Genomic DNA, 12,368 nt, shown 5'->3' with positions numbered 1-12,368 from the left:
CCATGTGGGCTCCGCTGCTCGCCCTGGCCGCCCTCGCGCCCGCCGTCGGCTTGGGTCTGGGGGCGCCCGGCGCCTGGGTGCGAGATCTGGCGCAGCCCGCGACCACCGCAGCCCCGGGCTCGACCCTGGGCCCACGTAGCAGCCCTGCCCTGCAGCCCGCGAAGGCAAACGGTGAGCTCCCCCTACTCCGCCGGTGCCCGCTCCTCAACGCACAGACACACATACACACATACACACACACACACACACACACACACACGGGCACACGCAAAGACATACAGGCACACACACAGAGACACACACAGGCGAGCACACACACGGGCACATACAGACACAGGCAGACACACACACGGATACACACACGGGCACACGCACAGACATACAAGCACACATACACGACAGACACACAGGCGAGCACACATACGGGCACGCGCACACACACAGACACACACACGGACACATACAGACAGGCACACAGACACACACACACACACACAGGCACACGCACGGACACGCACACATGGGCACATACAGACACACACGGGCACACATACAGGCAGACACACACACAGACACACACACGGGCACATATAGACACAGGCACACAGACACACAGACACACGCACACACTCTCCTGGCTGCGCAGTAGTTGCTGACTCAGCAGCCCCGTCCGGGCTGGATCCAGTCAGTAGTCCCGGGACAGGTGCCAGGGGATGCAGGCTCCTCCAGCCCCAAACCTCCTGTTTTCACAGACGAAGAAACCGAGGCTAGAGCCTGCAGGAGGGGAGAAAGCGGCACAAACACACTCAGAAGAAGGGGTGCAGAGCAAGCCTGTGCAGACTTTCAGGGCAAGGGCTGGAGGGAGAGAACCAAAGGGAGGGAGAGGCTCTTTGCTGAGGATGCCACTAGAGTGGGGCTGGCTCCAAAAGGCTGGTGGAGACGGGCAAGGGGATGACAGTCAGGGGCTGCTAGGGAGGCAGTGGACCTGGGTCCTGAAGAGTGGATATGAGTCAGCACCAGACAGGGGAGCCAGGAAGGGAACTGTATGTGCAAAGGCACAGGGGCACCAGACACCAAATGTACACTGTGTTCTGGAGGCAGTGGTGGAGAGAGGATGTGAAGGGATCTGGCCACACTGGCTTGTGCAAGGCTCCGTGTGGGAGGGTGAATGAGCAGCTGCCCAGGAAGCCTCCAGGCCAAACATGGATTTGAGGACAGGAAAGCTCAGCTCAGCTCAGAGGGCAGATGCCAGCACAGAGGCAGCACAGGGAGTCTGGGGCATGAGCTTTAGTCTGGGGCTCAGTGAAGCTCTTTGGGGGTGGTACAGTCAGGTGGTGGATGGTGTTAGAGGGGAGGGAACCGACTCAGCTCTTGGGAACGGCCAGTTTCTAAAGGCTGGGTATAGGTGTCTGCTGCGTCCCGGGGTCTGGCCATCAGTGTGAGGTGCCAAGGAAGTGATAGGATAGGCAGGTTGGGACCAGACTGGGGCCTTTTAATGCCAAATGCTAAGGCCCTTTGATACTTGCATGCCTCTCTGGCCTGGCAGACCTTTCCATGGCATGCTTCCCTCTCTGGGTGCTGGATCCTAGGGACCTTGAAACAGCACACTTGGATTCGAGTCACCCGGAAGAAAAAGGTCATTCTGAAGAAGAGAAAGAAACTAACTAGTCCCAGTTCCCCAGTGACTGCCAAGCCTTTGGTGACCACCAGCCCGGCAGGGACCCTCAACCTGCTTGAGAAACAGGAACCAGGTACCGCCCCTGCAGGGCCCTGCCCGCGCTTGCAGCTCCTGAGGCACCTAGTGGTGTAGCTCTTGCCCTCCCAGACCTAGGCATGCACCCTGCCTGCCCAGCACTCTAGCAAGCTCAGGCTCAGCTTCTCACCTGCTCTGACTACCCCCTCTCTGGTCCTGTCTCACTGATGGGTCTCTATCCCAGGCTGTCCCCCTTTGGGTCTGGAGTCCCTCCGAGTTTCAGATAGCCAGCTCGAGGCTTCCAGCAGCCAGTCTTTTGGTCTGGGACCACACCGAGGACGGCTCAACATCCAGGTAGTCAACTGCGGCCCTAAGGGGTAGGCAGAGGAGCCCCTGGGACCTTTTTCCTGTCCCCTGCCCTAGCCCCCGCCCCCCATCTGCCTAGGCCTGATCGCCCTGTCCCGTGCCCACAGTCAGGCCTGGAGGATGGTGATCTGTATGATGGAGCCTGGTGTGCCGAGCAGCAGGACACAGAGCCATGGCTTCAGATGGACGCTAGGAAACCCACGCGCTTCTCGGGCATTGTCACACAGGGCAGGAACTCTGTCTGGAGGTGAGACAGGCGAGCCCTTGACCAGAGGTTGTGGGTGGAAACAGGAGAGTGGCAGTGAGACTCAGGGTCGTAGGGGGGACCTGATGACCTCACCTTTCCTGCTAGGTATGACTGGGTCACATCATACAAGGTCCAGTTCAGCAATGACAGTCAGACCTGGTGGGGGAGTCGGAATCGCAGCAGTGGGATGGACGCGGTGAGTCCCACTGTGGTCCCACTGTGGCTGGGGCCCTCTATGCTTGGAGTTGGACACCACAGTGCTTAGTCTGGCCGGGGTTCCTCTGAGGATAAGAATAACTCGAATGTGGGGTGGACGCTGCCTCTGGAATACCCCTTCTGGCCATAGACCTCTGGCTTGAGTCACTTATGGTTTTGGCTTCTCCCTGTCAGAACGCCTAACACCAGGCTACAGTATGGATCCTGGCCCGTTTTTGGATAGGCTTTTCCTGAGTCACATGGCCATGTTTGTCTAATGAGCTGTGACCAAGCCAGAAAACATAGCTGCCTAGGGCTGCCCATGGCAGAGGCTGTGGACAAGGAGCCTGTGTTTCATGCAGAGCATAGGTCCGGCCAAGGCTCTTGGCACCCTGGATCCTGAGCCAGGCTGGGCTTCAAGTAGCCTCAGCAAAGAACTTGATGTCCCCAGGTATTTCCTGCCAATTCTGACCCAGAAACCCCAGTGCTGAACCTCCTGCCGGAGCCCCAGGTGGCCCGCTTCATTCGTCTGCTGCCACAGACCTGGCTAGAGGGAGGCTCGCCTTGCCTCCGAGCAGAGATCTTGGGCTGCCCAGTCTCAGGTAGGCAGCAGGTAAAGGCTGGATGGGCAGGGCCGGGATGCGGGTGCATCCTCCACTGTGAACTCACCCTTCACTATGAACTCGCCTTCCCCTAGATCCCAATGACCTGTTCCCTGAGGCCCACGCACTGGGGTCCTCTGACCCTTTGGACTTCCGGCATCACAATTACAAGGCCATGAGGAAGGTCAGATATAACCCCTGTGACCCAGGAAAGAGGGTATGAGCTGCTGTGACTGCACGGATGTCCCCCACTTCTGTCTCCTGTCACCTCTCCTGTTGATGCCTAAGCTCTGCCTCGGTTGCCCTCGCCATGCACCTCCCCTGTTCTGCCGCTTCCTTCTGGACTGGCGGCTGTCCTCTTGGACCGTGCCATGATCCCTTCCTCTGTGAGTCACCACTCACACTCACTTTGTGAGTCCTTCCGCAGTCCCTTGTGGTCTGCCCCCTGGGCGAGATCCTCATGCTCCTCCTTCCTCCTCCAGCTGATGAAGCAGGTGAATGAGCAGTGCCCCAACATCACCCGTATCTACAGCATTGGGAAGAGCTACCAGGGCCTGAAGCTGTATGTGATGGAAATGTCAGACCATCCTGGAGAGCATGAGCTTGGTACTGGCGGATGGCGTGGAGAGAGGTGGGCACTGGGCAGGCCGTAGATATGAGCCAGCTGTGAACACTGTGTGTTCCCAGGGGAGCCTGAGGTACGTTATGTGGCTGGCATGCATGGGAATGAGGCCCTGGGGCGCGAGTTGGTTCTGCTCCTGATGCAGTTCTTGTGCCGGGAGTACCTGCGAGGGGATCCACGAGTGACCCGGCTGCTCAGTGAGATGCGCATCCACCTGTTGCCCTCCATGAACCCTGATGGCTATGAGATTGCCTACCGCCGGGTAGGTACCTGGCCTGAGGGGTGCTCTGCCCCTTCTGCCCTGATGTCTAGAGCTGCTTGACTTGAACAAATCCTTTTCCTGGCAGGGCTCAGAGCTGGTGGGCTGGGCAGAGGGTCGCTGGACCCACCAGAGCATTGACCTTAACCACAACTTCGCTGACCTCAACACACCACTGTGGGATGCAGAGGATGATGGGCTAGTGCCACATACTGTCCCCAACCATCACCTGCCACTGCCTACTTACTACACCCTGCCCAATGCAACTGTGAGTGTCCTGGGGGCAGTGGTGGAGAGCCGCCCAGGGGACTTTGTGGCCCACCCCTGCTGATCCTTCCCTGTCCAGGTGGCTCCTGAAACATGGGCAGTGATCAATTGGATGAAGCGGATCCCCTTTGTCCTGAGTGCCAACCTTCACGGGGGTGAGCTGGTGGTGTCCTATCCGTACGACATGACTCGGACCCCATGGGCTGCCCGTGAGCTCACACCTACACCAGATGACGCTGTCTTTCGGTGGCTCAGCACTGTCTACGCTGGCACTAACCGAGTGATGCAGGACACAGATCGCCGGCCCTGCCACAGCCAGGACTTCTCCTTGCATGGCAATATCATCAACGGGGCTGACTGGCACACGGTCCCTGGGAGTACGTCCTGGGGGTGCGGTTAGCCCCATCCTGTAAACTGCCCCATTAGGCAGTCTGCGGTTCCACGCAGTGCTCAGGGCAGTTCCTACCCTCAAGTGTCTCCCAGGGCAGGGCTCCAGCAGGGCAGGACTCCCAGCCTGCCTTCTGGAACTCCAGTGTCTGTGGTTCCCACAGGCATGAATGACTTCAGTTATCTACACACCAACTGCTTTGAAGTCACTGTGGAGCTGTCCTGTGACAAGTTCCCTCATGAGAGTGAGCTGCCCCAGGAGTGGGAGAACAACAAAGATGCCCTCCTCATGTACCTGGAACAGGTCCGCTCCAGTTCCCCCAGCCTGCTCGAGTCACTTCTGGCCAGTCTGCTCCACATTTAGGCTGCTGCCACCTGGGGTTATTCACTGATCCAGCTGACATCAGATTCCCAAGATGCTATGGACCATATCTGGCATCAGAGTGTCCTGGGAAGATTTAGGACTAGAAGTGCAGTTTGCCAGCAGGGTGGTGGCACATGTTAGCCAGTGGCACAAGCCAGGGCAGTCTGGGAGTGGTCCGTAGAGTTGTCTCAGACCTATTCTTAGGAAAGTTTGTCTCAGAAAAGGCATTAGGCAGATGTAGGAACTGCCCCAGCACGGAGCCGTCATGTTCCATAGGAACTTGTATCTCTGGGAATAGCTTCCTTTGAGAAGATAGCTCAGTTGCAGAGCATTTCCGTATTCAAGGCCCTGGGTTCAGCCCAGTGCCAAGAAAAAGAAAAAGGCCAGTTATGGTGATCCATGCCACTCAGGAGCCTGAGGCAGAAGGATCAGAAGTTCAGGGCCAGGCTGGGCAACTGAGACTCTGTCACAAATAAGTAAACAGTAAAATAAAACAAAACATGGGCTGTGGATGTACTCAGAACTCCCTGGGTTCAGTGTCCAGTACATTTAAAAAGTTGGTTTTATAGAAAATAAACCAAATGACAATTGTCACTGAACTTGGAGAAGATACCCCTTCCTGCCAGGCCAGATGTAGTTTATCAGTCAGGGGAGGGATTTGGCAGAAGTTTTGTCACATAGAAACAGTAGACACTGCTTTAACAGGTGTTAGGGAACATAACTAGAAAGTTAGCTGAAGGTCACGTTCCCAAGCAGAGGGGGAAACGTTTTGATAACTTTTTCCCACACAGGTGCGCATGAGCATTGCGGGAGTTGTGCGGGACAAGGACACGGAGGAAGGGATTGCTGATGCTGTCATCGCTGTGGATGGGATTAACCATGATGTTACCACGGGTGTGTGTGGAGGGAGGGGTGGGGAGGGACCCAAGGGCTTTTGGCTGAGTCTGGAGCAGGAGATCACTGGGTCCTGACTTTGCCCTTCTTTCTCCTCAGCATGGGGTGGGGATTACTGGCGGCTGCTGACCCCAGGGGACTATATGGTGACTGCCAGTGCTGAAGGGTACCATTCAGTGACACGGAGCTGCCGGGTCACCTTTGAAGAGGGTCCATCCCCCTGCAATTTCCTTCTCACCAAGACTCCCAAACAGAGACTGAGAGAGCTGCTGGCAGCAGGGGCCAAGGTGCCCCCAGACCTTCGGAGGCGGCTGGAGCGGCTGAGGGCACAGAAGGATTAACCATCCTGCTGAAGAGAGCCAGGGCTTTGGGCAGGCTGGACCTGCCCAGAACTAAAGGGGAAGAGTGGGGAGGGAGGGATACTGTTGAGGAGCAGGCACTCTGGCTCATTAAAGCTTCCTGCCCTCTTTGTCGATCTTCCTCTTGTCTCTGGGCCTGGTCCCTCCCAAGTCTCCGTCCCTGTTCTGCATACGTTTGGCTGCGCTCTTGACTTCTGGAGATGTGGTGTGGAAAGAGGCCCCCACCCGGGCTCTTAAACCCAGGACTTGCAGCACAGCTCAGCCCCCGCCTGGGCTCTTAAACCCAGGACTTGCAGCACAGCTCAGCCCCTGCCTGGGCTCTTGAACCCAGGACTTGCAGCACAGCTCAGCCCCCACCTGGGCTCTTAAATCCAGGACTTGCAGAGCAGCTCGTTTTCTGCCTATGAACTTCCGCCCCAGCTGCCATTACATCCTGTAGGCACCTGCCCAGTGCCAAGCACACAAGGGGTCAAGGGTTAACAGTGCCCATGCCCACCCTTTGGGGATTCCTGGGTTAATTGTGAGGCTTGCAGAGGCAGAGGCTGGTTGCTATGGGAGTTGCACAGGTAGAAAAGGTGGCGCTGCAGATGTGCCGGGACTCAGTCGATGCCACAGAAATGGTGGTTGTAGGAGTTCAGATGGGAGGTGGGCTGGGTGTGGGGATATGGATGGCCCAATCCAAGAGGAGAGCACCGAACAGATCAGCTGAGACCATTTGGATTTGCTTCACCAGCCATTCTCAGTGTTGATAAATGACAGGCTTTGGTTAGTTTCAGACTTGAGGAGGGATTATGTGTGAGTCTTGTCTTGCTGGGAAAGCTACCCATCCTAAGTACTGCAAGCACAGGAAAATTTAATGCTAGAAATTGGAAATGAAGATCTTAGGTTGGATAAGGAAAAGCGAGCAGGAAATTTCACTCCGAAAGCAGGAGCTGATAGCACTCCTGGGCTGGCGTTTACAAGGTGTATTTGCTTATGTTGGTGCTGGAGCCCACAATCAGCATGGTTACCTGTAGCCACCTGAGATCCCTTGTGGCCACTCGCAATGGCTGGGGCCAGAAACAGAAGAATTTCCCCCATTTCCTAATCTCTAGCAAGGAAACCTATAATGTAGGCTTTTAGGTAGACTTTCCAAGAACAGGAATGGGGCAAATACCAGTGGGCAAAATCTGACCTGAAGAGATTCTGTTATGTAAAGTATGCCTAGCACTTGGCTCTTGCACTGTTTCTTGAGGTGTCTCTTCTCTGTCTCAATCTTCATTTTCAAGCTCACTTACAAGGAGAAAGACTTTTTCCAGTACTGGGTATTGAACCCAGGGCCTTTGCACTGCGTTTCAACTCTCTCCCTCTTTAAATTGAGACTTTCTCAGCAGGTTGCCCAGCCCAGCTCGGCTGGGATGTGAATCGTTTTGCCTCAGCTTCCCAGATTGCTGGGGTTACACAGGTGTGCCGTGATGACCAACCTCAATGAGAGGTTCAGGGTCTTGTTTCCCTGCACGTTTTCTCTCCACTTTCATTCCTCTTCAAAAATGTCAGTTTTTCAAAAAATGTCTTTAGTCATTTTAAACGTACCTAATGAAGTGTATATAAATGTACATCTGTATACATTCATGCAAAACACTTCAGGTCAAAAATTCTATCTGCACCCCTGAGCCCCACTTTGTGCACTCTTCCAGGAAATATACCCTTACCTGCCAAAGGATCATTATCCTGACTCTATCATCATAGTTTAAAATTGCCTGCTTTTGGGCTGGAATTGCTTGCCATTGTGCTTTTGGGTTTGGCAAGTGATTTCTTGGTTTCCATTTTAGTTTCACCGGATGTAACAGTTCTTAGCTGTTGGAGGACAGAATCTACTCTAGATGGCTTAGGTAAAAAGGACTCATTAAAAGGTTCAGGAAGTTTACACAATCTCCATGAGAATGAGAAACTAGCTTCTAACCTTGCGTAACCTTAACACAGCCAGTGTCAACAGTCACCAGTGGAATTCCCAACCATGTTGTGGGACTGTCCTAGTGAAATCGCCATGCTCACCATTGCTTCCTGTTTGGCAGGTATAGTACTAGAGACAAGATGATAGAAATTTCCATGCTTTTTTATTTGTTTATTTATTTAGTTTTTTTTTTTGAGACAAGGTCTCACTATGCAGTTCAGGCTGGCCTTGAGCTCACCTTGTAGCCAGCTCACCAGACTGGCCTTGAACTCACAATGATCTTCCTGCCTCAGCCTCCTGAGTGCTGGGATTACAGGCCTGAGCCACCATGCCCGGTTCCATGCTTTTTTTTTAATTAAAAAACTTTTAATAGTACATGCTAAATTAAATGAGATGGAGTTGGGGAAGTTGATACATGCAGTTAACATATCTTCATCTGCTTCAATCCCCTCCCCCGCTTTCCTCCCTTACCCTTTTTCCTATTCCCAGAAGTCTACCTCTGGTTTCCTGTCCTCTCTCATTAATTAATTAATTTATTTATTCAAGCTTTTAAAGGCTTTTCTTACCAGAGAAAACATGCAGTATTCAACTTTCTGTGTCTGACTAATTTCCCTCAACATGATGGTTTCTAATTTTGTTCATTTTCTTGCAAATGGCACATTCTTTCTGATTGAGTAATATTCCATTGCATATATAAACACCACATTTTAATCTATTCATCTCTTGATAGGCATCTAGGCTGTTTCTGCAGCTTTGCTATTGTGAATTCTGCTGTAAACACGGATATGCATGTATGCTGATAATAAAAGACCTTAATAATTCTTTTTAAGGAAATAGAGATAGAAACCTGCTCCTCAGCATTTAAGAAAAAAAAAAAAAAAGCCTTAGAAAGTTCCAAGGACAAAGATATGGTCTGTTATATATTGACTTCCCTATACTCACAATCTCCGTTTTCTGTTGCCTGCTTCTTTTGTTGCCTGCTTCACCAGAGACATCTGGTGGTACAGTTTGAGTTTATGGGAGATGTCCCCAAGGTGCCCTCAGAAGAACCCAGACTTCATCTCATCTCCGTAGACCCCGTGAAGCACCACGGGAAACACTGTCTCATCCCACCAACCTCACTATTAGGCCTTTGGATAAAGTAGGAAATCTCAAGAAATGGGTACAGAATGTGAGTCGAAATTACAATACGCATCTTTTAGTTAGGCCTTTGCTGCAAAAGACAAACAAAGGGGTCTGAAATACCTTACTTCTAGCTTTTATAGTTCTTTATCAGAAACTACCCTGCTGCAAAGGCCCAAGAGGTATGGTGCCTAAAGAGGCCCCCAAAGAGGAGATGGGTACCACTGATGATCCCATCCTTAGGCCCCACCTGTCTTCTCAGGTGCAAGTGGGTCTCCTCCACATGTTTAATGAAAGAAGCCACCTGGCAGATATCCTCAACTTCCTCAGAATCCTCAGCCCAGGAAGTCAGTCCCACCCTTTCCAAGTGATTCAGAAACTTCACCAGAAACTAGATCCCCAGAGACCCACTATTCCCCAGCTTCCTTCTCATACTTCTCAGACAGCTGTAAGCCCCCCAGGATGTACTTGGAGTACAGTTTTCACTCTTACAGCTCACAGCTTGTCCTGCCTCTAAGAGAGGTCCCAGGAATACACGGAACTACTTGAGTCCAGGCTCCCTTTTCAGTGGCAGACAGCCAACAATGCAAAGAACACTCACACCAATTTTTAGAAGATCCTAGTAGGTTTGCAAATGGGTTTCAAACTTTGACCCTTTCTTTTGATCTCTCATGGTGTTATGGCTTGTGTTTAGATGCCCCCTCACCCCACCAAAGCCTCATGTGGTCTTAGGTGGGAGTTTTCAGAGGCGGCTGGATCTAGAGTGTGTCATGCTGGGATCAAGGGTGTGTGATTACTAAATTAGTTCACTGACAGCCGGACGTGGTGGCGTACGCCTATAATCCCAGCACTCAGGAGGCTGGGGCAAGAAAATCAGTTTGAGATTGAGGCCAGCCTGTGCTACCAAGTGAGTTCAAGACCAGCCTGAACTGCATAATGAGACCCTGTCTCAAAAAAAAAAAAAAAAAAAAAAAAAAAAAAAAACCACCACAACAAAGACAGGCCAAAATTATGGCTGCTGCAATTAACAGTGCTTTGAGCACACCCAAGTAATCCAAGGAAAACCCAATCAAGGAAATAATGCCTGCTTTAAATGCAAGGACACAGGACAGGGGGCACAGGGCACACGACTATACTAGGTCACCTCCCGGGCCATGCTATGTGTGTCAGGTGGCTGATGTGTCTGATACATGGCACTGAAGGACTGACTGTCCCAGGTCCCAGAGAAGGGCTAGGCCAGCCAAAACTTTACCTTTTGCTCTGATAAAGAGGAATGAAGGGTCCTGGGGAACACTGTAGTGTCCCTGTCCATACACATCTCCATCTCCTGTGAGGAACTCCAGGTGACCTTGGAGGTCATGAGTAAGCAAATTCAATTCCATATAGAAAAAAAAAGTGGCTTACTCTGATTGATTGATTTTTGGGTTTTCTTTTGAGACAGAGTCTCTCTGTAATTCAGGCTGGCCTTGAACTCACTATGTAGCCCAGGCTGGCCTCAAGCTCTCAGTGATCCTCCTGCCTCAGCCTTTTGTCCTGGGATTATAAGCATAGGCTGTTATACCCAGCATTACCCTGTTTTAACTTCCTTCTCAGGAAAAAATTCCTCTAGATCTATAGGTATAATTGGGGTCAAGGGGGGGGGTCCTAGTCAGAACTTCATTACACTCCTTTGACATATCAATATTAAACCATTAGCTTTGTGTGTGTGTGTGTGTGTGTGTGTGTGTGTGTGTGTGTGTGTTTTTGAGACAGGGTCTCACTATGCAGTTCAGGCTGGTCTTGATTGTAGCCCGGGCTGGCCTCAAACTTGCAATGATCCTCCTGCCTCAGCCTCCCAAGTGCTGGGATTACAGGCATGTGCCATTAGCTTTTAATTGCACCACAGTATCTTACTCCCTTTCTAGGAAGAGATTTACAATTAAAATTGGGGCAGTTCTCCAATTTTGGCAGTCTATAGGAATAAAACATCAACTCCATTCTTCATGGAGACATCAATCTTCTGAAAAGGTTAAAAGGCCAACCAGACCCTAGAGGGAACTCTGGCAAAACCTTGCCAAGAGACTTGAGTCTTGGCTCTGATTATTGTCTTAGGTATCATGCGGATTCAAAATACCCTCAAGCTGGGCTAAATATGAGTCCACTTGAGTTGCTATATGGGAGGCCTTTTCTATATTCTGATATGGTAGTGGACCTAGAGGCCACAAGAATCTTAAGGTATCTTATTAATCTGGGCCTTGTACAACAAACTATCCAAATATATAGAAAAAAATCTCCTGGCAGCTCCTGGCCCAGAGAGACCATCTTGGGTCTACCCTGGAGACTAAGGGCTCATTGAAACTTGGAAAGAAGGCACTCCTGTAGACCAGTTAAAACCTAAATGAAAGGGCCCCTTTTTAGTGAATCTTGTTGCACCCTCTGCAGTAAAGGTGGCAGAGATAGATGACTGGGTTCACCTTTTAAGGATAAAGCCAGCCCCACCTGAACTGTCTGAGGGAAAGAGCCAACCAAAAGAAGAAAGCTGCTTCTGTGATCCTCTGGAAGATCTGGGGATCCCCTTCCAAAAGTAAGACTCCAGTGCAGCTCCATGTGCAGGTGAGTAGAGTCACTCATGACCCCTGATCCACCGCAGTTTAAATGGGCAGCTGTATTTGTTTTTTTGTTGTTGTCGTCTTTTGTTTTTTGTCTTTTTGAGACAGGGTCTCGCTATGCAGTTCAGGCTGCCCTTGAGCTCACTTTGTAGCCCAGGCTGGTCTCGAACTCACAACGATCCTCCTGCTTCAGCCTCCTGAATGCTGGGATTATAGGCGTGCGCCGGCACACCTGACTAGGGCACATATATTTGGACTCTTGCTCTTTCACTGGATTCATCACATGGGTAATCTTGCTAGGGCCAAGGCTCTCAGGTTCTTGGTAGATTATCTAATATCCCTCTTTACCATGCTTTTCTCCCCACAGGAACCATGGAAATAAAACTTCCTACAAAGTATCTCCCAAATACATAACTTTAGCACAGAAAAATAATGTCTCTAATATCTGTATCTGTCATCATCCATGTTTT

At 51.4% G+C, this 12,368-nt stretch overlaps 1 protein-coding gene across 1 annotated transcript in view; it reads left to right on the top strand.

The window, feature by feature from the left end:
- Positions 1-6,371, top strand: part of Cpxm1 (carboxypeptidase X (M14 family), member 1) — a gene marked incomplete in the record, with an annotated part of 7,013 nt that extends 642 nt beyond the window's left edge. The window contains 14 exon segments of the mRNA XM_005380761.2: positions 1-171; positions 1,590-1,751; positions 1,938-2,047; positions 2,167-2,306; positions 2,412-2,502; positions 2,953-3,103; positions 3,199-3,287; positions 3,586-3,709; positions 3,791-3,987; positions 4,073-4,252; positions 4,331-4,628; positions 4,803-4,942; positions 5,794-5,896; positions 5,996-6,371. Coding sequence (XP_005380818.1) covers positions 3-171; positions 1,590-1,751; positions 1,938-2,047; positions 2,167-2,306; positions 2,412-2,502; positions 2,953-3,103; positions 3,199-3,287; positions 3,586-3,709; positions 3,791-3,987; positions 4,073-4,252; positions 4,331-4,628; positions 4,803-4,942; positions 5,794-5,896; positions 5,996-6,237 — 2,196 coding nt within the window.
- Positions 6,372-12,368: the final 5,997 nt, after the last annotated feature.

The sequence above is a fragment of the Chinchilla lanigera genome, unplaced genomic scaffold (genome assembly GCF_000276665.1).
Source record: "Chinchilla lanigera isolate Chin_1 unplaced genomic scaffold, ChiLan1.0 scaffold00014, whole genome shotgun sequence".
Lineage (NCBI taxonomy): Eukaryota > Metazoa > Chordata > Mammalia > Rodentia > Chinchillidae > Chinchilla > Chinchilla lanigera.
This window is presented reverse-complemented; position numbering and strand designations above follow the sequence as displayed.